The 27,256-nt window shown below is 41.9% G+C and overlaps 1 protein-coding gene across 5 annotated transcripts in view; it reads right to left on the bottom strand.

Moving 5' to 3' along the window:
* The window catches only part of tead4 (TEA domain transcription factor 4), a 68,531-nt gene that overhangs the window by 2,032 nt on the left and 39,243 nt on the right, over positions 1-27,256 (bottom strand). For 2 of the 5 annotated variants that reach the window (XM_033633987.2, XM_078167686.1), the window contains exons 2-10: positions 24,502-24,566; positions 20,903-20,965; positions 19,329-19,463; positions 18,166-18,209; positions 17,813-17,874; positions 17,482-17,612; positions 15,490-15,663; positions 7,797-7,937; positions 4,128-4,280 (exon numbers count right to left, since the gene is read on the bottom strand). In XM_033633987.2, the coding sequence (XP_033489878.1) occupies positions 4,128-4,280; positions 7,797-7,937; positions 15,490-15,663; positions 17,482-17,612; positions 17,813-17,874; positions 18,166-18,209; positions 19,329-19,430 (807 nt within the window). In that variant the 5' untranslated portion in view covers positions 19,431-19,463; positions 20,903-20,965; positions 24,502-24,566. Of the gene's footprint in view, positions 1-4,127; positions 4,281-7,796; positions 7,938-15,489; positions 15,664-17,481; positions 17,613-17,812; positions 17,875-18,165; positions 18,210-19,328; positions 19,464-20,893; positions 20,966-24,501; positions 24,567-27,256 lie in introns of all 5 variants that reach the window. The other 3 variants (XM_033633986.2, XM_078167684.1, XM_078167685.1) reach the window with 3 other exon arrangements.

Raw genomic sequence — 27,256 nt, 5'->3', positions numbered from 1 at the left:
GCCTTAAGTGTTTTTTACCTTGCTTTGGTTGCTAAGATCTTTTGTGCAGTCTAGGGATTCCTTAAGTATAAGACCAAGACAAGGAGAAAAACCATAAATACTTAAGTCAACATTTTAAGGAAATTTTTTTAAGAAGACTCACGAGTGTTTTATGCAACCAATTTTATTTTGAGGAAATCTTACCTAGGACGTAATGAAAATCTTAACTTGAGGTGTTTTGTACAACCGGCCCCAAATTTTTAACCCAAGCTGTATTTGTTATAAACATTATTATAAATCTGTTGGTAGGTGTTCAGTGACCTTTTCTGTACCAACACTTTGTGCAGGCTGTTGACAAAAGCAAAATAGAAAAATGATCCCATTTTGTATGCCTTGGACTTTTTTCTTTTTGTCATGATGTCAGAAGACATAATGAATATCTATTTTTAAAACCAGTATTGTACCAGAGTGTAAAATTTCTGTGAAAGTTCTTAACCTTTTTTACTATGACACCTGTTTATACACTATGTTGTACATGCCTTTAAATTGTATTCAAATGTAAAAGAAAAAAACAATGTCAATAAAGCAAATGTATTATATAAATTTAATTAAAATTTACTGACATTATATGATTCAGTTTCTTTGCTCTCAAACATAATTCAGCTACTTCTTTACAAGCAGCTCTTTAAATTCAGTCACCTTTTACAGCATGATTCATTACCATTAAGATCATTTTTCCCCTTAAAGGAGCATTGTGAAAATTTAGTGGCATCTAGCAGTGAGGATTGCAGATTGCAACCAGCTGAAACTTCTCCCAAGTGCCAAGCATGAACTCCCAGTTAAGATTTCTTAAGTGTTTATTGTTAAGGAGGTTTTTACTGGGAGCCGCATTACTTTCATTCAAGCAGTTTCACGTTACAAATCAGTGTTTTTTCTATGCTGTCCGGCATGTCGGAGACAGGCTGCTAGCCCAGCACCTGCTAAAGCTTGATCACCTTTTGTCTCTGATAACTTAAGATCCAGACATTCAGGACGTGTTTACCAGGAGCCCAATACTAGGAGCAGAGGTTTTTTCCTCTCCAAAACAAATGGAAAAGTTGAATTAAACTGTTAAAAACACTGAAAAAAGCAGTTTTACATTAAAAAACAAAACAAACAAAAAACAACATTTTTTTCACTGGTTGCAGTGGGGCTGCTAACTATGATGGGCAACACGGAAATGCAAATGGCCCTATCTACAGCCAGTGTTTAGTTTGTCCTTTCTGGGCTACTCTAGAAACGTGGCAGGGCAACAACTCTGCGGATGGGGACCCATTCTCTATGTAGGTATAAATGGCTCATTGTAAGATAATGAAACACAGCAATTCTCATTTTTTGGTGATTCCAGGAAATATAATCATTATATTATATTCCATTTCTGCCTCGCAAGGGGGCTGGGATAGGCTCCTGTACACCCTGGACAGGTCACCAGGGCTGACACATAGAGACAGACAACCATTCACACTCACATTCACACCTATGAACAATTTAGAGTCACCAATTAACCTGCATGTCTTTGGATTGTGGGAGGAAGCTGGAGTACCCAGAGAAAACCCACGCTGACATGGGGAGAACATGCATTGCAAACAATAATTTTATGAACATACTGTGACATCCTCCTTTACCATATATGTATATGACCATACTGGGCTTTCTGAAATTGAAGATGATGACAAATCTATGACTAACAGTAAAGTAACTTTGATTCAGTAGACAGAATTGTCTAGTCTCGAAAACTACATAACAAATACAAATAATGATAAATAATATATAAATGAAACATGATCTCTCTGGTCAAAATGTTGTTATTCCATGTGTTAGACTCAACTGTATCTGCAAACACAGCCGGGAGGAGTGTGACAATGCAACAAGCACAAAACAAGCACACAACTTCATAAACTGGTTATGTGTTGCATTGAACACAGCACTTGTTACATGAGACATATCGATCCATTGTGCTCAGCCTTGCAATGTGGAATCTGTGAGTGCACCCATCTGTTGTCTATATGCGAGTGTACATCTGTGCCCGTGCATGTGCACATCTGTTTAGGAGCTGGTCATGGTTAATATGAGCTAAATCAGCCCATTGAGAAACCTAATGACATGCTGCCATGTAGTCGTCAGTGTGGGCTCAATACGGTCATTGTCCCTTGGCCAGTAGGAATGCAGCCGCCAATGGAAGGGACACCAATGTCTTTGAACCCTGGTGTTGAGGACCACTTTGTTGCTATGGTGATACACTACTCTATTCACTCCCCTCTCTGTGTCTGCTCTCTGAGGAGCACACCGGCTCATTCAGAAAAGTCCAACTTACAGTAAAGTGGACGAAATGTTTCAACTCTGCAAGAAACCATAAAAAATGCTGTTCATTGCCAGTGAAAAATTGCTACCAGCTGTTAATGGTCTGTCAAGGTTGTTCATAGAAAATATCACATCGAAGCATTTTTATTTAGAGATGGAACAGTTTCCTGTTTCACACCCTTTATGGCACGTTGAAACCCAAAGAAAGTACACATTTTGAGCCTCCATATAGCCCTGTATGCTTCATCACCTTATAATGGTATGAATGGAACTACATGAATGATGAAGGACGATGAGTGTGTTTCAATGCATGGAGGTGTTGCAGACAAATTCATTTTAGTGTCTTGTCCAAATGTGCATGAAGAAAGTGTTTTTCCTCCTTTAATCTGAAACAAATCCTGTCACACAAGCAAGGTTTTAAAAAACATCTGAGTAAATGAAAACGCAAAACACAACTGAGGTGCTGTGAAGAGCTCGCCAAACCAACAGGTGATGAAATGATCCTGACCCTACAGCCATGTTGGCCAATCAGAAGCCAGAACAAAACACTGTTATTTGAGGGCTACCTGGTTGCAATGCATTGTGGCACAATCTGATGCCTCAATACATTCATTCATTACCTTTCCAGCCTTCCACGCGGCTATGTGGAAAGCTTTAAGGCAGAGAGAGCATACCTCTCCACTCTTCCATGCGCGTACATGGAAAGCCTTAAGGCAGAGAGAGCACACCTCTCTGCCCTTCCACACCCCTACGTAAAAAGCATAAGGCGCCCTTCCACGCGCCTACGTGGAAAGCCTAAGGCAGAGAGAGCACACCTCTCAGCACTCGCATGCCTATGTGGAGAGCCTAAGGCAGGGAGAGCAGCAGCAAAGACCCCCCCCGGAACAGAACAAAGCAGCATCAATGACAAGCAGAAATGACATTGATAAGTCAGACACAGCATGAAAAGGAGGAGCTGGGGTGGAGGCAGGTTGCAAAGCAGCTTGCAGAGGAAGCAGCAACAGTAAGCAGGCCAGAGCAGTTTAAATAGGGCGCCCTGAATGAGATTTGCTAATTGGTTGCATAGAAAGGAATCATGCGGTCTATCAGCTGACTCCCTTCCATCAGTCAGCTGCTCCGTCAGTTGACTGGGCTGTTTGAGATCAGCTGGTGTAGCTGGGATGTGAGCTGAGCTTGACATTGTGTCCTGCCTGAACTAACGCTACGCTCAGTGTGGGGCATTTCCAAGCAAATATTGATATATGTTATTGCTTGTGATTAAATCAGCATATACAGTATTTATTTCTGCCACCCCTAAAATCTCCATGCCAGTGCCACCCTCTTGATGAGCGACTGCCAGTCCTATAAGAGTCCCACATTAGCTCTTGAAACGGGCCCCCAAATGCTTAAGGCCGCCCCTGCTCAAAAGTGTCTTGTCAGGCACAAAGCCCCCTTTGGTTTTTGTAAGGATTCAACATATTGAATGTGACATGACATGACGTACTGGTGAACCTCAGAGATACTGGTAGGTGGATTTTTTTTTTTTTTTTTTTGCTTTCGAAAGGGCAAAGCTAGCTGTTTCCCTTGTTTCCAGCCTTTATGTTAAGCTAAGCTAACCAACTATAGCTTTATATTTTGCTTGAGTTCTAACTTTCAGCAACGAGAATAGGCATATTTTCCAAACTATCACACTTTTATTTTAATATTTAGGAGAATACCTGAATGACTTTTACAACACTACAAGTATAATATGCACGCAAACAGACTGAAGCACTGAAATCCCCAGCCTCTACACACATGTACTGTGTATCTCTGATAGCTATGGTTACCTGTAGGATAGTGAAGTTCTCCAGTACACTGTTCATCATGTACTTCTCTGGCAGGTGTTTAAGCTTGTGGATGAAGTTGATCATGTATTCACATAAAGGGGAACGATGGATTCGAAACACGTAGCGTCCATTCTCAAAACGTGCATACTCCGTCTAGGGAAAACAGATACACAATAAAAGCACACGGTTCAATATATGAGAACATATACCATTGTGTTAAGAGGATTTAAAACATATTAAAGGATGAAATGTGAAATCTATTGTAAAAACAATGGGGATACATATTCCACTGAAGCTCAATTGGACGCATTAGACATGAGCATCTATGTGATAAGCTGTAATATGTGTAACATAATATACCTAATGCAGCATATGGCATGCCAGATATGACAATAAACATATTTCTCGTGACAACAGTAATCAAATGATGAAGCCATTAAATATCATCATGTGGTCGACTGAGGCAGATGGCTCTACCTAGGGATGTGTGTGTGTATGTGTTTATATTGTACAATCCATCAGCAGCAGGTGGGGGCAGGGCAGCTATTCTGTCTAGTTAACGGGAAGCATAACAGTTAGTCATGCTGGGGAGATTTGTTAATCACGTCAGTTCCCTGACCACAGATCAGTGTTAACTGACTGGAATCCATCTCCACCAGTAGCAGTCATTCACTCCTCTGGGTGATAGTAGTGGTTTTGACCTCTTAATGTTGAAATGTCACAAAGATATTGAGCAATCAGTGATGCAAACCTCTTGAACTGTGTTCACTAGGAACTGTGCTGTCACAGAACTTAGGGGTTTTCCTTAAAATGTGAAGCACACAAAGGCATGGTTTCAAAGAAAAAAAACATTAAAAAAAAAAAGACATTTACTGAATTTATAGGCAACTAACACGTTATAATGGGCTTGGTCACTGCCTTCAATAATAATAATAATAGTAGTCTAATAAAAGAATAAAATATTCTGTGTAAATGTCTGTAAATATAATATCTTAATCCCACTGAACTTTTTCTTCAACACCACAAAAAAAAAGCAAAAATCAATCCTTGTATCAAGAGTCTGTTACTGCCGTAGCTTTGTAGTTTAATTTTTTTCAGAATAATATTACAGTTACAAACTATTAACTAAACAAAAATAGATGTTTTTTACCCAAACTAGAATAACAGCCTTGGTGTTGTATGCTCATGCAAACCAGTCAAACTGCAGTTTATGTCCAGAATCATATGTAGCCATGACAGTTGACAATTCAGATATGGACACTGGTGCAAAGAAACTAAGTACTCTAAAAAAGAAATGCTTCACACACATCTTCAACGTGGCAGCACAGCAGATCTATACAATCAGCACAGTTTCAAGGTGGACATCCAAGATTAGTGTCCCTGATTCAGTATCCCCTTCTGTTCCTGAGATATGGCATTAAATAATGGCCAAAAAAAAGTGTTTTTGCAGAACATTGGGTTGTCACAGTGAAGTTGACCTTTTGGATATTAAAGGAGCTATATGTAAGAAATCTAAAGCAAATAGTCGTAAAATCCTCCTAATATGTCACAGAGACTAAGGAATAATGTTCATATAACATACTGATCTCACCGACAACAATAGTACAGCCAGAACATTTGCATTTTAAAAAAAAAATTACAGTCTGCAAATCATGTTTATGTTTTGAATTTGTGTTTTGGCCTGTTGCGCCACCCACCGCCGTCTACCAGTCACACAGTCAGTAGAGTCTCAGCATCAGTTACAGTTAGGACTGAGCTACAATGGCTGACGCCGGTGCGACTAAACCCAAACGACCTCGTTATGTTTCCCAAAAACACTGAGACAAAACCCGAGGCAAAGTGAGGATCTATATAGGAGATGCTTTTGAACGGTGGAGACGGTTGAAAGCGGAGAAGAATTTGAAATCGGATGTTGAAGTGGCTACTCTTCTCCTTGACAGGTAAGCTTTAGCCAAAGTTGGCTAACTAGCATCATAGCTAGACGGGGATGGACATTTCAAATACTTCCAACTGTTATTCATTTTCGATCATACATTGTAGCCCATGTGCAGGTGGGTCATCAACCCGACTGATTTTTTTGAGAAACAAATGTTAGCAGCACGGCAAGCAGCATTAGCAGTGTCCCAGTACATAGCATTAGCAGTCTCCTCAGCTGTATCCCGGCAGCAGCGTTAGCAGCAGAGAAGCCGGACTTGCTTGAATGGTCCGCTGGAAAACCGAAGATCAAGGATATGTACGGCGCCTTTAATTGTCATCACTTTATCATTTTATCCTGTTAGATATTTATATATAATTTTGTCATAATTAGTGTATGAATTATTGAGTTTTGGCCAAAAACATGTTTTGTGAGGTCACAGTGACCTTTGACCACCAAATTCTAAGCACGTCATTGATGAGTCCAACTGGACGTTTGTGCCAAATTTTGAAGAAATTCCCTTGAGGCATTCATGATAATAGGACGGACAGATGTAGAACCTGAAAAGATGATGCCTCTGGCCTCGGCTATCATCACCGTGGAGGCATAAAAACATACAGAGGAGGACATTGAACATTTTTCATAATTCTGGGTAGCATCTGCGGAGCTTCCTGTCTGCTGTGAGGCCAATGAGGCCCAATGGCCACTGTCAGAATTGCAGATAAAATACCTTTACTCTTACATTATCATTTCGACAACTGTAACATAATGAAACATTTTTCTGAGTGTCACAAAAAGTCTCTGGGCTTCCTAATAATATGGGAATTTGATCCTTTACATTCAATAAAAATGAATTACTCTGGGGCCCAAAACTTGGAGACGGACAAAAGAGTCCGCACACTAGTTAATGCTCCCATAAATGCTTCATCTGGTCCTACTGCCCCCCATAAGACTAATACACACATACATGTAAATACATATTCAAGCTTGACCTTTGAAATGTCACCTCAGTGGTTAAGTTTAAAAAATATTAAAGGGAGCATTAAATAGTGTGCTGACTCTGTCTTTCCATCCTCCACATGTCCTTCTGATAGCACCTTGTATCTACCGTCTAGATGTGCGGGCCTTTGTAAAACTTTTTGTGCCCCAAAATGTGGAGACCTGCTAAAGCCAGACAAAAAATAATTTTGGTTAAGCAACTTGGAGTGAATAGGGCGCCATCATGGAACACCAGTTCTCTTAAAATATTCATGATACAGTCCAAACAAGCACAACCGACTGGATGGTTAGGGCTGCCTCTATTAAGTCTTAAAAGGTCTTAAAGTCTTAAATTAATTAATATCTTTTAATCTACAGAGATCAATGAGCCTTTTCTGCCAGTGGAGAATCTAGTGTTAATCTTTAAAAGCAAAACCCAGGGAATATATGGTGCAAACAATAACAAGGTGACAGGAATGAGCATATCTAAAGCTTCACTGGATTATGATGACTTCACAGAACAGACCACTGTAACCACTGTGAACTGGCTGCAAATACAAGTAAGACTGCTTAATTATTTTAAGGTTTGCTCCCTTTTCAGTGTCAGAAAATATGAGAAATAGCTGGAGAGCTGGGAAACTCTGTCGCAATACATGTAACCTTCCAGGAAAATGAGTAATGTTTCATAATTAAAGAGCAAGTGTATGACTATCAGCATACTCCAGATTAAGTTTACCTATAAATACAATATCAATGATAACCCTCGGTATCCTTACCTCCACTTTCTCCACCACCTGCTTGCCAAAGGAGCAGACTTTGGTGGATGAGGTGATAATCATGTTCTCAGAGCTCTCATACTGACTGGAAACACCATAGAAGAAGCTGCTATCATCCTGCAGGTTTATGCTCAGGTCCGCCTACAGAAGAGGAAACAGATAACATGTCAGGATCAACTAATATCAAAACACACCTGTCAGTCAGACCCAAGAAAAAACAGCCTGGTGGTGTTTGAGCATGTATGAGTGTGCTACACCACACACTGCTACACACTAAGCATCTAAAACCTCAAGGATATACAGCACTAGATCCATAATCTATAACACAATATCAACGTCTACTTTGCTGCTCGCAGATAAAGATCTCAAGGAGCACATTTGACAGTCTGACAAAGACACATCACCCAGGGTGCTACAGCTCAACAAAGCTTCTCAGTGTCTCTCTGTAAAGCCAAGAGGCATTCACTGGCCAGAACCTTGTTGACCCGGTGTAACGCTGTCAAATCCAGCCTCAAGATTCCCAAGGTGCTGTGTATCTCTTTGTGTGTGTGTGTGTGTGTGTGTGTGTGCGTCTGTTTTGTTGTAACGCGATAATACAGTGGAAGATTTTGATCTTTGACCTATGGTGCATTCAAGTGTTGTGCTTTTTTCTTAGGGGTGGCCAGATGGGGACACTGAAAATCTTGGGGTGGCACATGAAAACCAAAAGCAATGACTGAATTTCTGGAATTCAATTAAGCTGTTCAAGTACATAGGCTAGTTGAAAACGTTGTCAATATGTAGAGTTAAGAAATCGTATACTGATATTCTTTGGTTTTTAAAATTACTTATTATCTGATGTAGATAGACCAATACAGACACAGTTAACATTTTGCGTTCCACAACCATCCTGTTTTAATGTGTTATGTATCCATACATGTTAGGCGATTCATTGTCTTGCAAGGTTAAGACCTTTCTCCACAGCACTGTGTCAGTGATAGAAAATTGAATCACAGGTTATGTTTCAGCTTTAGAGGGTAAAAATGGTCTGGCTTGTTTTTGGTCAAGCCAAAATCTCATGGCACACCTGTGCACAATAGCTTCTGTAACATGTGTTATCACTCTTATCACAATAAAAATTAGTGATGTGACGTTCGTGAACGAGCCGAGTCTTTGAACCGGCTCTTTGAAGTGAACGAGTGAACCGGCTCTTTAGAGTGAACGAGCCAGTTCCTAATTTCTTTGTTTTTTGCTTTAATTTACTCTGTATCCATTAATTTCAGATTATTTGATCCGGAACAAGTTGAGAGAGACTAGTTTGTGAGGGAGAAAGACAGTGCAGCCACTCACCCGTTCACTTCAAAGAGTCGGTTCAAAGACTCGGCTCGTTCGCGAACGTCACATCACTACTTGTTGTTTATAAAGGCTGTTGCTATGGCTACACCAAACTTTATATCTGCGGAGTCTATTCTGGGTCCACGTTACAATATCCGTGATGCAATAAATCACCAATGCGATTCGTCGTTGAACCCACTAACACCCCCCCACCACACACACATAAAAAAAAGACAAAAAAACAAAAAACAAAACAAAAAACGAACGAACGAACCACATCTTTGAACCGGCTCTCACAAGTGAACGAGAAATCCCATCACTAATAAAAATAAGAAAAAATAAGACAGGTAGCTTTCGTGATACTGTCTACTTTCTTTCTTTTCTTTCAGTGGTAGGTCGTCTTCACTGGTGCTTTGTTGTAATTTGCTACGTACAATAAAGTGATCCATTGTCCCACTCAAGGCTTTCTCATTTTAAATTATCATCCCTCAATCTAGATGCCAATCAGGGCTTTTGATGTGTCACACACTTATAATTTCCATGCGCAAACGGTGACAAATTGGTATCCCCTGAAGGTTTTTACAATTAAATTAAATTAAATCAAATTCAATTCAATTCAATTAAATAACATTTTTTGCCTCTTTATTAGGATATGAGTGCGCACGACATACTGATACAGTCAATTAAAAATTCATTCATAACTTTTTGTATAGGCCTAGTTGAATATTGCAATAATAATGTGTGGTTATCACAGAGTCCCACGCACACCTGGACTGGCATCACAGCACACCATTTAAAAACCACTGCTTTAAACCAATCACAGTAGTCTTGATAAAAAAAGACAAATAAAATTTGATAATCGACACCCTGAAGGTGAAGCCTGACTATACTTTAACTCTGGAGGAGCTCACTGGACCCATTAAAAAACTAAAGACAATTTGCTTGCTGTATGAGAGGGGGCCAACAATTGTGCTCCCCTTTGGCCAAATTATTCTGAGAGCTCACACTCAGAAGAGCCCAAATTACTTTTTACATGTATATAATAAATTCCTAAATGACTTCCTAATATTCAAACCCAGTAAAGAAAGTTTCTTCACCATTTTTGCAAAAAGAAAACAAGGCGACACCTATTTTGTTGTCAGTTGCCTAGCAACAACTAAAACGAATCAAATGCCAAACATTTATGTACTCAACTTCGCAAAAATATGACCTCACAGTTCAATTTAACGGCCGAGTCAAGTTTCTTCATCCTCATGTGGATGCAGATTCACCTCCTCTGATCCTCCCACTAGTTCAAGTCTGAATTGAGGCAAGTCTAATCTGATTTTGGATCAGACTGAGGTGTCGTCTCCTCCGTCAGACAGCTGGGCTGTTTTACCTTTTCCCCTGTCGGGCTCTTGTCTCCTAATGGGCCATTGAGACACCGCTCAGCCTCCTCTCATCTCTTCATCGCCCCGTTCATCTTCATCCCTGGCTCATGTAATTCCTCTATTTGTCTTCATCCCTGGGGCCTAGTGACCCTCCCCGAACCGCCATTCCCTGCTTCCCTAACAGCCTGCGAGGGAATTCATCCAATTACAATCAGCAGCATGCAATTGGCTGATTAGATCATGGTGGGCAGGCTGGCTGTGTAACAATTTAGCAGAGCCAGCTCAAATCGGATTCCCTCGGCACTTCAAAGGCGTGAGACAATCCGTTAGGACAGGGCCACGGGCGCTGAGAGGGTGAGGAGGAAGGTGGGGAGCGGGGCAGGGCAGCCAGCGGCCGACAGGGGGGTTTGCTGGAAATTCAATCTAGAATGCCATAGCTTTGGAGGTGGGCCAGCCGCCTGTCACCGTCACCATGCCAACCTTCGCCTCAGCACACCCCCAAGTCATGACCTACCACGTGGCTGTATCACTGCGGCGACATCAGATCGGCTCTTCCCCTCTTTTACAACAGCGTAAATAAAGTTATCGTATTTTCAGACGTGTTGAGGATTTCATTTTGCTTATTTTAATGGCCAAGAGCATTTTTTCCGCGGTACAGGCGTTGAAATGTCCAGCTGTTTTGTAGCATTTCTGTGTTTTGTCATGGATGCCTTGAGAATTGGAGGACCCCCTTGGGATACAATAAGATGAACAGACTGAGAGGGGACAGTGTTATGAGCTTGTTTTCCTCTAGCGGGGAGTTGCATATGTCATAACTGTTGACTCCACGGGGCTGTGACATGAATCAAGAGAGTAATATTTCAATGATGAATGACTTGTTGCTCACATGGCACCCGCTGTTTCTCCTGCCAGCCCTATCTCTTGTGTCCCTATTTCTATCTGTTTCCGTTTATTACCGTCTTGCTCCCCTTTTCTTTATGATATATGACGGGGCTACTCATCCCCTCCTTCCCCTCCGCCCTGAATCAAATGCCACGGCTTGACCAGCTGCTCTTTCCGAGGACCGGAGAAGACTACTTCCAAAAAGGTGTCACTCACCAATGTCTTTTATCTGTCCACAATAAATAACGTGGCAGTCAAACATGTGAGAAGGGTAATGTCATATATACAAAGCCATCTGGTGGCATGAGATTGCAAGGCGGCACTTTGAACTTGACATTCAGTCTTTGGCACTCTGAATCGCAGCAGTTAAAAGTTATATTACACATCTGCTTTGCAAGTCACCACATTTTTGACAAAGTCGATCAGAGGATGATGGCAATCAAGTTTGACCACGCTTAATAGTGGTGTTGGTAGTGATGATGGTTGGACATTCTGGACTGAGGCGACATCAAGGCCCTTCACCATCAGCATCTCCAGACTTGCACCAAACTACAAAGGATCCACGCAACTTCTGAAGGTTGCAGAGAACCTAAACAACTTCTCCTTCAGGGCGCCATATATTTAAGACTCGCAAAACACTGTGGCTGAGTTCAAGTCTAAAGGTAATCCCTCATGGGATATGTTGAGACTGCTCCCCAGTGTTGTGTATCAGACTCTGTTGTGGCAGGTGCATGTTGATGCCGAAGACAGACACTGTTCCCTGTGGTTTCTCTGGTGCCAAAAGCTCATCCCTTGGGCTGGATGTTTTTGGGTCACCTGGTATGCACAGCAGCTCTGCCGTACATGATTCAGGTGCCACTGAAACAGCACCCAGTATTGAGGGAGGTTATCGTAGACTGAGAGCATGGTAGGCATGATGCCTAACCTAAGACAACCTCTCACAGCTCTCGTGACCGCACATGTCCTTTATAGATCAAAACATTGGGAGTTTATTTAGGCTCAGTTACGTTCAGGTCGGTGCAGTCTAACCTCCCCCCATATGTTAAAGAAAAATTCACACTGTGCCCTGTGTGTGTGTGCTGGCAGGTCCCAATATAAGATGGTTCCAGAGACTGTGCGTTGACTCCTTTTGTGCACTCAGAAATAAATATGGCAGCTTGTTTAATGGAACATATTCAGAGGAGATTTGTGCAGCAGAGCTGTAGTCAACACTCTGCCAAGATATTCATTTCTACCTGCTGGTTGATGTGTTTGGGTCCTTTCCCCTAGGGCTGTGCTCAGGATGAATTTAGCATGAGTGAAATGTTGTTTGTTGTTGCTGCCTGCATCGCTTATAAATAGAGGAAACATAGGTGAGGGGCGCCCATTAGCCCACTTGGTAGAGCAGGTGCCATGTGTACAAAGGCTTTGTCCATGCCACAGTGGCCACGGGCTCGATTCTAGCTTATGGCCCTTTGCTGCGTGTCATAGCCCTTCTTTCTCACCCCTTCATGCTAAAACAACTGTCCTATTGATTAAAGGCAAAAAAGCCCTGAAAATATCTTGGTGACACTTTGTCAGTGGCCCTTAGCGTCAGATACCGATGCACCTAGGAACTATGTAGCCGCAGTATGAGACGCACCAGACAACTGTCGTGTAAAGAGCAAGATCGTCTGCATAGGGTGTGTGGGAGGCGAGATGGATTGATGAAACAAAATCCAAACTTTCATCCAGGCAGACCACGGACGATGTCCAATATGAAATCAAAACAGCAATGTAGTGTGCTAGTGTGTGTTGCATACTACACCAGTGACGTATGACACCTATATGACGTATTGTTCCACCAAGTTAAAGTACTTATTTTAAGCCAAGGCATTACATTTTTCCTAAACCTAACCACATGCTTTTGTTGTCTAAACTTGAGGAAGGAAACCTAGAGGCTAAGTTTTTTTTACCTGCATTCTAAATTTATTTTGGAAAGAGACTGTATACATTTAACAAGCAGAAACTAGTTATTTTGAAATACACATTGGTATCACCCAAATCTATGCTTATGTAATTAAACAGAGTGTTTTAAATACTTTTTTTAATCTTTCAATTATAAGTCTTGATGGTGGACAAAGATGGAAAAGATCTAAATCGTATGTTTTTATTTTGAATGACGAAATGCCATTATTACTTTAATACAGATGAGACTTTTTAAAACCACAAGAAAAGGTTGGGGACACATTTGTTGAAGTACAGGTCACAAAATCAAAAATGTGAGTAATATATTTTCCCTCCATTGGCTCATTAAAATGTACGCACAGGTTTTATTTTCATTAGCAGCCCTTTGTTTTCCTCCTTTAGTGATAAATAGCCATCTGTGACATCTGTTGCCTTGTATTTTCTATTATTGGTATCCTTATTGTAGAGTGAAGGGACTATCACTAAGCACGCTATCCATCAAGTATTTATATGGTGTTCATATAAGACATTCTCCAACTCAGCTCTTCATATAACAGGAAGTCCTTAAGCAATTCTCTAACAGTAGAAGCTGCTATGCTTGGATTGTGGGTCGAGGTTGCGATCTACTACTACTGCTATTATTATTATACACATATGATTATTACATATACTATCGCTATTTTAGCTACTATGTTTGCAGTGCATCTCTCTCTGTCTCACTTTCTCTTAATGTATTATTATTTTCTCACATGGATCACTGTATATTTATCATTTTAATCTGTTCTGCACACTCGACATCTATTGCACATCTGTCCGTCCTGGAAGAGGGATCCCTCCTCAGCTGCTCATCCTGAGGTTTCTATCATTTTTTGGGGGGTAGTTTTTCCTTATCCACTTTGAGGGTCCAAGGACAGAGGAATGTCAAATGCTGTAAATCCCTCTGAGGTAAATTGTGATTTGTGATCTTGGGCTTTATACATAACATTGAAAAAAGTGTACAGTGAGTCGGTGCATGAATTTCAGTTAGTTCAATGCTTCTCTGATATTCATTGTGACAACATTGCTGTGCAATCACAGCACACTGATTTTAACAAGAGTTTCTGAAGTACATGTACTTTCGCTTCCCTTTATCGCGCTTACTGTCCTCTGCTGTAAAACCAACATGCCCACAATATAAAAAGTAGCACAACTGGCCTTTAAAATCCACTTTAATAAAGAGGGAATGTATGTGTGGAGCGAGGTACCCTGAGGTAAAGAACAGAGTGGGTTTTGAAAGTGTGGACGTGTTGTGCATGAGTCAAATACCAAAGGTCTTGTCCTGAGGTATAAGGCAAGTGGCCAGATCAGCAATGAACAAAATGGACGTGCCCGATAACACTCTCGTACTCCCCTCCTGTCTCTGATCTCTTTTGTCAGTTTGCATATTTCCCCTGTTTTCAGTGATATCACACATTCTCCTCCGCCTGTCTTCATTCCTTGACCTGCAGCTTAAGACGACTTTGTCATCATGCTCTACTCTCTCATCTCTCTCAGTGGGTAATGGTGAGCTGGGGGGCGTTGTGTGTTTGTCTGTGTGTGTGCGTGTGTGTTTTGGGGGGGCTTATCTATAAATAAGTATATGGAGGGGAGGGGGGGCATGAGGGTTGGACTCAGTCTAATAGCGCCAAGACAGGTGGCTGGGCTCACATTTCCCCTGGTGAAAGATCAGGCCTGCCACTCTCCCCAAGGCTGCTGTCACACACAATCACACACACAAACACACACACACACATATACAAATACGCCCACCCCTAATGCCTGCTGCATGGCAATGCCTTCTTTGCCAGCATATAAACCAGCAGTCGGGTCACAGGAGCAATGACTTTCCATTCATTCTGGCTTTCAATTGCACTTAAGTTCCTTTAACTCCGATGCTTAAGCTATCTCAACACAGTTAACACCGCTAGGCCATTAACAGCCGACAGGTGCTACAAAACATTAACGAGAGTATTCACTGTACTCTCACTTCACCTTCATGACTTGAGTAGGCTTATATGCTCTGAGGTATGAAAGACAGAGTATTAGACTGAGCTTAACTTAAATAAAAGTGGGTTTTAGTTGAAGTTAGTGATTTATCTGTTGAAATTATTTAAAAAAGGTTCAACTGAATTTAGAGGAACTTGATGGAAGATTTTCTAAATAAAGCACGATAATGTTTTTACCCAAAACTTGACGAGAAAGAAAGCGTTGTGCGGCCCTTTGTCGAACAGCTCCTTCAGGCCTCCTTTCTTCTCCGGGAACTTGTCGTAGATCTGTCTGATGTCCACAGACTCCAGATAGGCGTCGCTGTAGCTCGGGTTGGACTGGCCGATGTGCACAAACAGGTGCTTGTTGAACTGGGGAGACAAAAGTGCATAACAGGACATGAACAGAGCCAAAAAATGACAAGTGTCCAGTTTGCTAAATTGCCATTAATGCCAAGTGCATTCACTGTAAGGCGCTCCAGGACATCTGTCACACTGCGCCTGCTGTTCCATTGAGTCATGTTTTTTGTAATGTCCCATCACCTGTCTCAGAGGTCCCACCCTTTTCTTCCCACTTGCACCATTCATGATCATGTGTTGTGCTGGTGTGTATTTTCTTAATGTGTTAATACACATTATCTCGTGGTCTTTGTGGGTTGCTGTCATACCCTGACACACCAAAATACCCAAGTATTTAACAACAATATCCAGCCTTCATCAAGACATCTTTGTCCTTTTTTTGTTTATTTTCAGTTAAAAAAATGTCATTTTTTGATTGTATGGTTGCTGGCCATTACTTTACTGTGTAGTGCAAATTGTTCTCCGTGTATTAGAAAATAAAATTTTGAATCTCTAAATTTTTAGCACCTGAATCACCGCTCATGCTAACTAGGTTCTTCATCTGTTGTATTTCAGACAGCTCGGTGCCAGAGTAGTTTTTCCCTGAAAAGACTATCCAGCAACGAGGGTTTAGAAAAGCATGTGTAAAAGAAAAGCAGCAACTTTTGGGGCTGAGAAATAATGCCAACACATAAGTGCCGAAAACCGCAGTTCTTTGAGCGGCCACTTGAGGCTGGCTCCAAGAGCAAGTTTACTCCCATTAGTCTGAGTGGGTGGAAGTTCGCTGCATAGATCAGCCTCTCATTGGGCAGAACGAGCCACCCGCTGAAGTCCCGCCCTACCACCTCCGGTTGTGTAGCAGTTTTCAACACATCCTTTACTAACTTTTGCGGCGTTTGATCTTGCAGAGATGTAGCCATTTTTCTGCCATGCGATATTTTTGTGGGTGTGTTACACCAAAACCTGTTTCCCCCCGGCAATATTTTTGCAAGCGCACCGTTGCTGTGGCACCGCCAAGAACGATTGTGATTGGTTGAAAGAAATACAAGCAGCCGGGGAGTTTTTTCCTCCAATCTTCAAGTGAGAGTCAGCCCAGCCAGACCTTTCTTTTCTTGAGAAAGGTCTGGTGAGCGAGACTACCCCCATAGACTCCCATGTTAAAAGACCCAACTTTACAGCAGAAATAAACATGTTTACAGCCTGGTACGAAACATGGTTTTGGTCTTTATCGCTAATTTTGACATTCATGACAACTGTACAGGGGGTGTATTTTTATATAACGCACCCATTTATATTTTTATAAAGGCTTAATCGTATGAATAATTAAGGGTGGGGCTGCTTTGAGTGACAGGCTGTCTGTGGACAGTGTCCTCGCTCCTCCACAGTACCAGCCTCTTGCCCAAATATGGTCACTTCCGACTCCAAAAAACCAAGATGGTGACCAGAATGCCTGACCACAAACCAATGGGTGATGTCACAGTAGTTACATCCATTATTTTATGCAGTCTATGGTAAAATATTTCCACACCAGTAAATGGAAATATACAATTTTAATCAGCCATAGAGGACAGCAAAACACTAATTTAATACAAGCACGTATGAAAGACTTGTGTTGAAGGAAATCTTTTTTTGCAGGTGAATAAGCAGTTTTGAGAAAATAGAATAATCTATCGAAAAGATAGTAAAAAGCACCATATCTAAGGAATCTGATGCCCCTGTCAGTTAAACTTCCTGGTGGGCAAATACTTTGCAGTAATAGCAAATAAATAGATAATCAAAAATTTGTGTGGGGAATAAAAACCCTTTTGCAGTATAGGTAAGACAAAGCTGTCTCCTGTCTTGTCTGCTCACATTCTCTGGATCCTGAGGTTGCTCCAGGAAGGCGGAGAACTCCAGCATTCGCAGCTTAGAGCTGGCAATACTTCTACCCTGCCAAGGGGGGGCACCGGGAGACATTGACAGCCCCGCTGTGCTTTCATAACCTGCGGACGAGAGGGCAGTGAGTGCATTAAGTGTGCTGTGTAAGTGTGACAATGTTAAAAACCTTAAAAGAAAATGCAGTGATACTGTAGCTATTTCTCTGAGCTTTGTGCATGCGCTTCATCACGAGCTGGGCTGTCTCATCACTTTGACGGCATGAGAGCCCTCTGTCAACACAGCAGGGTGGAGAAAGAGCACCCACCTGTTATAGGGGTCGGGCCGGACGCTTGCATGGCGTAACTCTGCTGGGAGAAGGGCTTAATGCTGGAGAGACAAGACAGACAAGAGAGGGAGAGGCATGTTATGCACCGTCCCGGCCTTCATGACCCCATCTCACGTACTAATTGGACTACGTGACCTCTAAAGACGCAGGGGGCAGAGTGGTGTGCTGAATGTCAGACAGCTGAAGACTTTTCTTTATAATTGCGCTGATATGTTTTAATTTGTTCTAAGATTCAGTCCCTGACTGAAATTTATCTTATGGTTATTAAGCTGATCACATGAGGAATGACTGATGTAGCACTAGAGAGCAGGAAAAAAATAAAAGTTACTCACTCTTCATGGCCTCCTGGCTGACCTGGAAGTGCCCCGTGCCAAAACTGGGAAGAAAAGAGTGCAAACTATATTACACAGTTCCATGTTGACACTAATTCTCACATAATATTCTGCTTCTTTAAATAGAGGCACAGAGCTGAGAGAGGCTTCTTAGTAAAAACACAACCATCGAGCTCAAATCTATCAAATCAAAAAGACAAAAATATTGCTTTCAAAGTTTGATGTATTTTTGACACACACACACACACACACACACGATTAATGAAATACTTAGAAAAAGAAAAATTAATTTAACTCTGAATTAACTTCATAAAAGTTCTAAAGAGGTCAAATCATCCGTGGCTAAACAACAGGTTCAAAGATCTATAGACAACCAAAGTAATCCCTCACAATCATAACTTATAAGTGTGCAGCGGTGTATTTTTCTGCAGAGACCCTGCCCTCTGCTTGTATTTTATTATTTTCCTCTTATTCTCCTGTGTTCGGGACGTTCCTGGGTAGAGTGCACAGGTGAGGTTGGGACTTTATAAAAAGGTAGCGACCAGGTGCCAAACTGTAAGCAGCACACATCCGAGAGGAAGCTATGAAAATCACAGACGCAGTGCTGAAAAAAAAAAAAAAAAAAAAAAGCAAAAATACCGAGGTGAAACAGCAAGCGAACTAAGCTCGTTCCATGACACGAGTGAATCTGGGGTTAGCTTTCATTTTTGCTGGCGATACTGTTAATAAATAGTAATCAACAATTACTGCGTAGTATACCTTTAAAGGTCCAGTGTTTAGGAATTAGAGGCATCTATTGGTACATAACATACATAGGTATATTTTCATTAATTTATAATCACCTAAAAATGAGAACTGTTGTGTTTTCATAACCTTAGAATGAGCCATTTATATTCATAAACAGAGCAGGTCCTATTCCAAGGAGTCCGCCATGTTGTTCCACAGTAGCCCAGAAAGGACAAAGCAAACTGTGGCTCTAAATCAGGTCATTCCTGTTTTTGCTGATGCATGTCAGCCACCATACAGTAATTCTCCTACATGCTTGACACACAGGAAAAATTTAAGTTCTGCAAACTCACAGTTAGATGCTGCCAAATTCTACTGCTCAGCCTTTTGGGTTAATGTGAATAAGAGTGCATAGAGGACACATGTCAGTGACTCACCCCACCAGTAGTGGGATAAGCTGGCCTAGACAGACCCTGGAGAGCCATCTTGTTCTGGAAAGCCGTGGGTGAGATAATCTGGGCTGAGGACATGGTGGCCATACTCTGTAGGGCCTTGTCTTTGGCAGCCTGATCCTATGGAGAGGGACAGAGGAGCGAGACAAACAGACAGTTACGCAAAAGGGTGAGCACTCATCAGACTCCATTTAAGTCGGCGCCCCACTTCACTGGTAACACAAGCAGGGCCCTAAAAAGGGAAATGAAGGGCCGAGGCCAGCTTGCATCATCGGTGAATCCCTGCCAGGCAGAGAGCTGAAGAGAAGGTGATATTACCGTCAAGGACCTTTGGGTCAAGAGTTAAGTTTATTGCTTTGGCACGGGCAAGCCAGTGATGACAACCAGCTTCTGTTGGAGGTCATGCTGGAAGACCGGCCAGGCAACAAGCTAATATGCTAATAACTGCATCGAAACCGCTAAATGCTAATGCCATTGAGTTTAAAATAGCAAGATAGCAACAAATTGTCTTTCCTGTCTTATACTGAAAAGTGATACACCTCTTGTTTTTGAATCCACTCCTTCAGCAGTTTCCAAACCACAGAGGACTACAAGCACTTGCCGCCCAGCCCTAATGGGCAAGGCCACACGGTGCATTCTTTTTCCCAGAACTGGCTAACACAAGGGCATAGCTGAAATATGGGGGGTACATGTGGTAGGGATCTCAGTTACACCAAAGACGCATTTAAAAGGGCCGGTCACAGGGGCCAACCCTGTGACCGCTGCCGGGCCCTGCCAGCTGAACCCTCGTGGCTGCCGTCCAAGGTGAGGGAAGAGTCCTGTTGCCTGCTGCGGCTGCGAGTATGTGGGCGTACGTGGATGAGAAATGTAAACTGAGAAAGTTCTCGGGGGACAGGGATGTGTAAGCTCTCAGCGTAGCACACAGGAAAACTTTTATTGAGGTACACTTGATGTAATACCTGGAAGGAATAATGCAGGGATTAATTTGTTTCCTGACAATTGCGTTTGGTTCATCTTGCTCATAATCGTGCACACTGAGCCTCAGGCCTCCTGAAATATGTTCACATTTCATCGAAATGTGTCAGCATCCCATTTAAAACCAGCATCAATTAGAGGGTGCAATTAAAATATCCAATCGTTTGTGCCTTTGTGTTGATGGGATGTGAATTTATGGCAGCGCAGGAGCCATGGATGTTGACATACCTTTAACAAATCATGAAACTTCATTATAAGAGAGAATAATATAGGGTAATAATGCTTTCACCTTCTTTTCATCTGCTGCTGCTCAACTTGATTAAACTCAAATAAAAAAGAAATGCAACATACTAATCACACCCTTAACACACCTATGACTATTTTCCTCTCTGGTGGTGAGCTCAGGTGAATCTGTGCAGTAGGACACACGCAGATTTGCAATTATCGATCTGATTAAATCCACATCTCCTTGTTTTTTTCCTTTGTTTTCTCGTATGTGCATTAAAATGAGCAACACATACGGATTTTTCAAAAACATTTAGTGAATATAAAAGAGCAGAAAGGGGTTGACTCACGTAGCGTACCTTCAGCTTCACCTGGATCTCTCTGGCTTTCCGTCGGGCGAGAACCTGGATGTGACTAGATACCTGAAAAACAGAAAACAGACAACACAGCATTGTATTAATTGGACTGTACTGTTAGCTAAAATGGATGACTTGGTGGTTAACACTGTTGCCTCACAGTGACAACGTCCTGGGTTCAAACCTGACCCACCCTTTAACCGTGTGTGTTCACGTTCCCTCCCACAGTCCAAAATCATGCAGGTGAATTGAGAGTCTTAATTGGCTTAAGGTGTGAGTGTGAATATGTTTGTGTGAAAACCTGACTGCAGGGTAACCTGCCTCTCAACCAGAGCACACTGGCCCCCAGTGAACGTGCAGGGGATGAGCAGGTTTAGAGAATGGACTGAAGAATGCTCACAGGGCATTAATTTAACTCAAAAGTGGGATTTGGAAAGAAATCCTACTTTTCAATGCTTTGAGAATCAGGAACGAAATTCCATTCACTTCTATCAGATGATGGAGGACGAAAACTTTTATGCTTGGCTCAATACAATAAAAGCCAAGTAAAAGAATACCCAGAAACTTCAATTAAAAGCCTAGTCCCAATTAAACGCCCAGTCCTTTTTACTAGCCCGCTGTGGCTACACATTAAGACAAATAAAGGCCTGTCTCAATAAGACACCTGGTCTTGTTGCCAAGCAGTTCTTGTTTATTTTTATAGAAGTTCTTCGGATGTATAAAAGCCGATCTTTACTGAGCAATTGTTTTGTGTGAAAGGAATTAAAGGCCTGTCCCATGTAGAGGCCTGTCCCAAATATAGGCCTGTTGATTTCAGTGATTTAAGCAAATAATAGCCTGGGCTACTAATTGAAGTTTTATGGGTATGTCTTTTTGTAAACTGTATACATTTTCAATTCTGCAGTTCACTTTTGAAATCCTCCATTTTACAGGGAGAATAAAACAGGGTGAAGAACATTTTTGAAATAACCTTACTAAGCAAAAAAATATACAGTCTGAAATCTGTACAAAACACAAATCATTTTTAATAAACAGTTTGGTTTCTTTTGGGTTAAGGCAGCTACTTCAGCCAATATGCACACAGATTTTTTTTTCTATGACATGGTTTGTCAACTCAACTCAACTCAACTCAACTCAACACAACTCAACACAACTCAACTCAACTCAACTCAACTCAACTCAAGTCAAGTCAAGTCAAGTCAACTCAACTCAAGTCAACTCAACTCAAGAACCAGTGGAAAACCTTTTAAGCCTCTGTTTCCCCTATTCTACCATCATAAACCCGTTTCATTCCAGCTCCTGCATCTAATTTTGAACCGTTCAGAGCCTTTTGGTCAAACACAAATTGCTTCCAAACCCAAAGAGTTGGTTCTCAGCGGGAACCAAAAAAAAAAATAGCAGGTTTTCCTTGACCTAAAGTGTGAACAGCGAAGACATCAGTGGGCATGTCATATTCCACTGGTTGGAAAGAGAGGATGGAGAAGTCATGTGAGAAATCATCAAAGGCCTGTTTTTAGGTAAAAACAAATATCTGTACCAACAGAACAAAAGTACGCAGGTAAACAATGTAATTCACGATTTTGCTGCTATCGTTTACTTCTGTTGTGCGTTGTGCACCGCCCTCCGTTGACGACAGGTCCTTAATTATAATGAAGCTGATCAAAACTGGTGGTGATAGTACCAAGGCTCTACCCTGGAAATCCAGAGTTCTTGCAAGAGCCCAATTTGAATTTGCTCAGCGAGTCACTCTGACAATCAGTAATGATGCTCATTACCCATGCCGTTGGAGCCGAGCTGCACATCGGTGTATCTGATATAGGCGGGCCAGAGGCGAGCTAAACAGATGACGACAGCACTGCGATGACGAAGTCTGGAATCAGTCAGTAAACATTGCAAGATGGCTACGGATGAACACGCTACAATGAACGAGTTAGACTTGGCTTTTTCTCTAAAAGAGGAACAGAAGACGGTGCTCGAATCTTTCCTTTGCAAGAAGGACGTTTTTGCTGTTTTGCCGACCGGATACGGCAAGAGTCTAATCTACCAGTTAGCTCCGCTGGTAGCGCTCTGGATACGTCACCCTGTGTATTGTTCTGATTGGTCGTAGTGTTATCCAGTTGCATGCAGTGATATTTACAAATGCATGCTTGGTGTCGCCCCTCAGGCCATTTGCATTACTCATAGCCAGACCCTAAATCTTTCTAGATTTGGGTCTGGATTTCCAGGCTACCAAGGCTCCAGGAATCATTAACAAACCAGTTCAAGAACCAGCTAATTTGATGGAAAAGGGGTATCTATGGTTCTTAAGAGGTTCTCTACTGGTTCTTTCCCCAGTAAATTCAACTAAACTAAACTAAACTAAGCTATGCTATGCTATGCTATGCTCAACTCAACTCAACTCAACTCAACTCAACTCAACTAAACTAAACCAAACCAAAGAACCAGTAGAGAACCTTTTTGCTGGTTCTTCAGCTTAGCTTAGTTTAGTTTACCAGGGAAAAGAATGGAAAATGCTACATGAAAAGCCTACAAATAGCCTAAAAAAATAAATAAGCATAAACAAATACAAATACAAAAAGTGTTCTTCCAGAGGATAACACATTAAACAAGTGTTTTTTTGAAAAAGAAAAAATATTCCAGGTCTGAAAAGGTAATGTATTTCTCAGTATGCGTTTAGTCCAGGATTCTGAACCTTTTTATCAAACATTTTATATGTATATAAAGTTTATCTATTCTAATCTATAGCAACTATGTGCCTCATAGCACCTGTTTAGCACCATTTTTGTTTGTGGGCCACACCTTTGATACACTGGTTTGAGATATAACAATTAAAATATTATATTAACTGAATTGTTTTTATTTTATGAAACACTGTTGTTATTTTTAGTCTGCCTAGTCCCATCTCACAATCTATACTGTGATGTGGATTGAGTATGGGTTACAAATACATGAAATGGTTTTGTTGCTCTGTCTTTGTCGGTAACCTTTTCTGTTCCTGTAAGAGAAACTTTCTTAAGAAGCTGAACCGCAACACAGCAGTCTGCCAGTTCACTGCTGTTGGACCAGCAGGTGTCCCTCTATCCCTCCGACCTGTCCCACCATCCATCTCTGATCCCTCGCTGCCCCCCCCGCCACCCTTCCTCCTCTCATCTCCACTCATCTCTTTTCATTCCCACACTGAGTCTGCCAGATGACTTAGCAGAGACCCTTTCTCTCCACATCCATCACTGCCCATACATCAGTCCTTCCATATCAGATGCCGTAGTGAGGATAGAGTTCCAAATCCCTCGCCCGTCCCGCCTCAGTCTCCCATCCAGATCACCATATTCCCCAGCTTCTTTCCCCTTCTAACAAGCACCAGATCCATGAGGTGGTGAAGAAACAACACCGACACATGATCCTATAGCATCTGTGCATTGGGCCCTGGCCCTAAATCAATCGTCATGTCCAGCCCCCCCAAGTGAGACGGAGTGAGAAGTTGAGGGGTGGGGGTGGTAGGGTGTGTACCCAGGGTGTTGGGGCATCACTCAACAAGGGAGGACTTTTTCTGGAGGGGTTCAAAAATAGGGGCTGCTTTAAATGGCATTCGCAGAGGAACTCACCTGCTTCCTGGTCCGCGTCTTCCCCGTGCGGAGTTTGATGTACCGCGCAATTAACTCGTTTCGTCCTGTGAGGGACCAGAAAACATCATTTTAGTATTTAGTATCATTTCGTACTGCAGGTTTTCCTTAAAATTAGGGACACAAGAACAGTAATTTGTCAAAAATTAAAAGGTTAAAGGAGAAGAAAATTACACAACGTGCAATTCTGTAGATTCCACCTGTCTTATGTTACATAGATATTTACAGTAAGCGTTAAAAAGTGACAGTTAATGAGTAAAAGACAAGTAGTTTTAATGTGGAGCAGAAAAAGTACACATTGGAGAAGTAAAATAAGCATTATTATTGTATATTGTGTATTTGTACACAAATTACTCTTACCTTGTGACTGAGTTTGACTAAAATTGATTTTTTTTAAACATTTATATCATGTGGAGCATCTTTGAATTTGCTTCTCTAATGTTTTTAGAACATCGATATATGTATCTATGCTTTGAAACATTTTTTGTTAGCATAACATTTGTATACTGTTTGCTTTTATCTGCTTTATCCCACTCCCTCGCCTAAAATAAATCATAAAAACAATCTAAATTACAAAACAAAAACTGGAGAAACATAATAAAGTCTGGTTGCCTGGTCTGTTGAAGTTGAAGTGAAATAGAGAGGCTAATGAGGAGCATGTTCTTGGTGTGAAGGGATTAAAATGTTTACCGAAGCTGACTATTAACTCATCATCAGTGAGCCTGCTCCGCATGTCTGAGGGCAGACTGAGGAAATGTAGACGCACTGTATATTTCTGTCCACATATTTATCCAAATACTTGTGTGCTGCAGTCACTGAAGACGCCGTATAATTAAGCAAATTAACTGCTATTCATGTCTGTGTGCGCACATATCTGGGAGAGTTTGCATGCATGCACGTAAAGATGACATGCAAACACACGTGCCCAGAGCAAGAGTCAAGGCTGTCAAGTGTGTCAACGCTGAAAACTGCAAGTGTAAGTATATCCTTAAGTACATACATCTGTCTGTGTGAGAGCTTGCATCAGTCTGACCCCCTGAGTGTACACTGAGCTCAGATCTCTACAGTGACCGTGTGTCTGCGCGCTGCCGCTGCTGACAGACAGGTCACATTGGCAGAGCAGGTGGAGGCTGCAGCCATGCGATCCTCAGACCGGACTCAGGTCAGACACCACTACAGGCCAGTGACCAAAGGGGGCCCAGTCTGGTGAGGCAGCCAGGCAGCTGGTGTGTGTGTCAATGTTTATGGAATATGCCTTTACGCCCGCAGTAAATCTTGGGCTTGTTCCCCCCCCCGCCCAGAGTCTCCGGTTACAGCGGAGGGCAACGGTCATGTGGCTTCTTTCACCCTCTTCTCCAAAACTAAACCTCCAGTTGAAAGATTGAATAAAAACTCACAAATAGATTCAATTACAGAGGTACAGTTTTTGGAGAAGTTGGAGTGTGATTCAGGAGGATATTTTAAGTGTTTGTTGTTAATGTAGTTGTAGAAAGCAAACTGTGGTTTGGGGGCTCTGTACTACTGCCATGCAAGTCTTTGCACTGTCGACTCAGTCTCGAGTCACAAATTTGATGATTTTAGACTCGACTTGACAAAATCATTAAAGACTTGCAACTTAATGTGAACTTTAACACTGACTTGTGACTTCACTTGGGCTTGCAAAACGTTTATTCATTCATTTTCCGTAACTGCTTATACTGTTGGAGGTCGCGGGGAGCTGGAGCCTATCCCAGCTGACAGTGGATGAGAGGCAGGGTACACCCTGGACAGGTCACCAGACTATCACAGGGCTGACACACAGAGACAGACAACCATTCACACTCACATTTAGAGTCACGAATAAACCTGCATGTCTTTGGACTGTGGGAGGAAGCCGGAGTACCCGGAGAAAACCCACGCTGACAGGGAAGGAACATGCAAACTCAACACTGAAGGGCTCCCCCACCATAGGTTTCCAAATCGTTTACCAATGGGAAGGAATCCTCTTACTGTGAGGCGACAATGATAACCACTGCACCATCATGCTGACATTACAAAGTCAAAAAAGACTTGCAACTTCATTTGGACTTTAGCACCAATGACTTGTGACTTCAATTGTGCTTGCAAAACATGAGGTTCAAAAAACACAAAGACATTATAAATTGCACAAAGAATGGAAAATCAAGGCTAATATTAACATAGTGAGCTACTGCTTAGCCATTCTCAGAACCCATCGGCTGTATTCGGCGTCTGACTTCCGGCAGACAGCGATACAGCCTCTGGGGGCAGACCCCCGATTGTTTAGCATTCCGTTTTGATTTGGGCGGAGGAGGCGAATGTCCGTTTCCGACTTCCGTTTATATATAAGTAAATATGCTGAACCACTGCGATGGATTCAGAGTTTGCAGCGACGGCAATTATGTTCCTCGTTAGTTCACCGCACGGACCGTTTAACCTGGCAACAACTGCAGCCGGCTCAAATGTGATTGGTCAATATCACGCGGACTACAAACAGCCTACAACCGGAAACCAGGGCTCTTCCACTCTTCTTCTGGAAGCAAGATCTCCGGGCTTTGCCTACAGACTCTACATTCACAGAATGTAGAGTCTATAGAGACTAAGCTAACCTTAACACGCTGCTGTTAAAATGGCATTATATTTTTTTGAAAAAGGGCATTGTGACTTGAATGCAAGACTTAATTGGGACTTGCGAAACAATGACTTGGTCCCAGCTAGAGCTGCTTTTTGCTGTTTTTCT

This window comes from Epinephelus lanceolatus, chromosome 5 (assembly GCF_041903045.1).
Source record: "Epinephelus lanceolatus isolate andai-2023 chromosome 5, ASM4190304v1, whole genome shotgun sequence".
Taxonomy (NCBI): domain Eukaryota; kingdom Metazoa; phylum Chordata; class Actinopteri; order Perciformes; family Serranidae; genus Epinephelus; species Epinephelus lanceolatus.
Note: the sequence above shows the minus strand (reverse complement) of the source record. Positions and strands in the feature narration are given on the sequence as shown.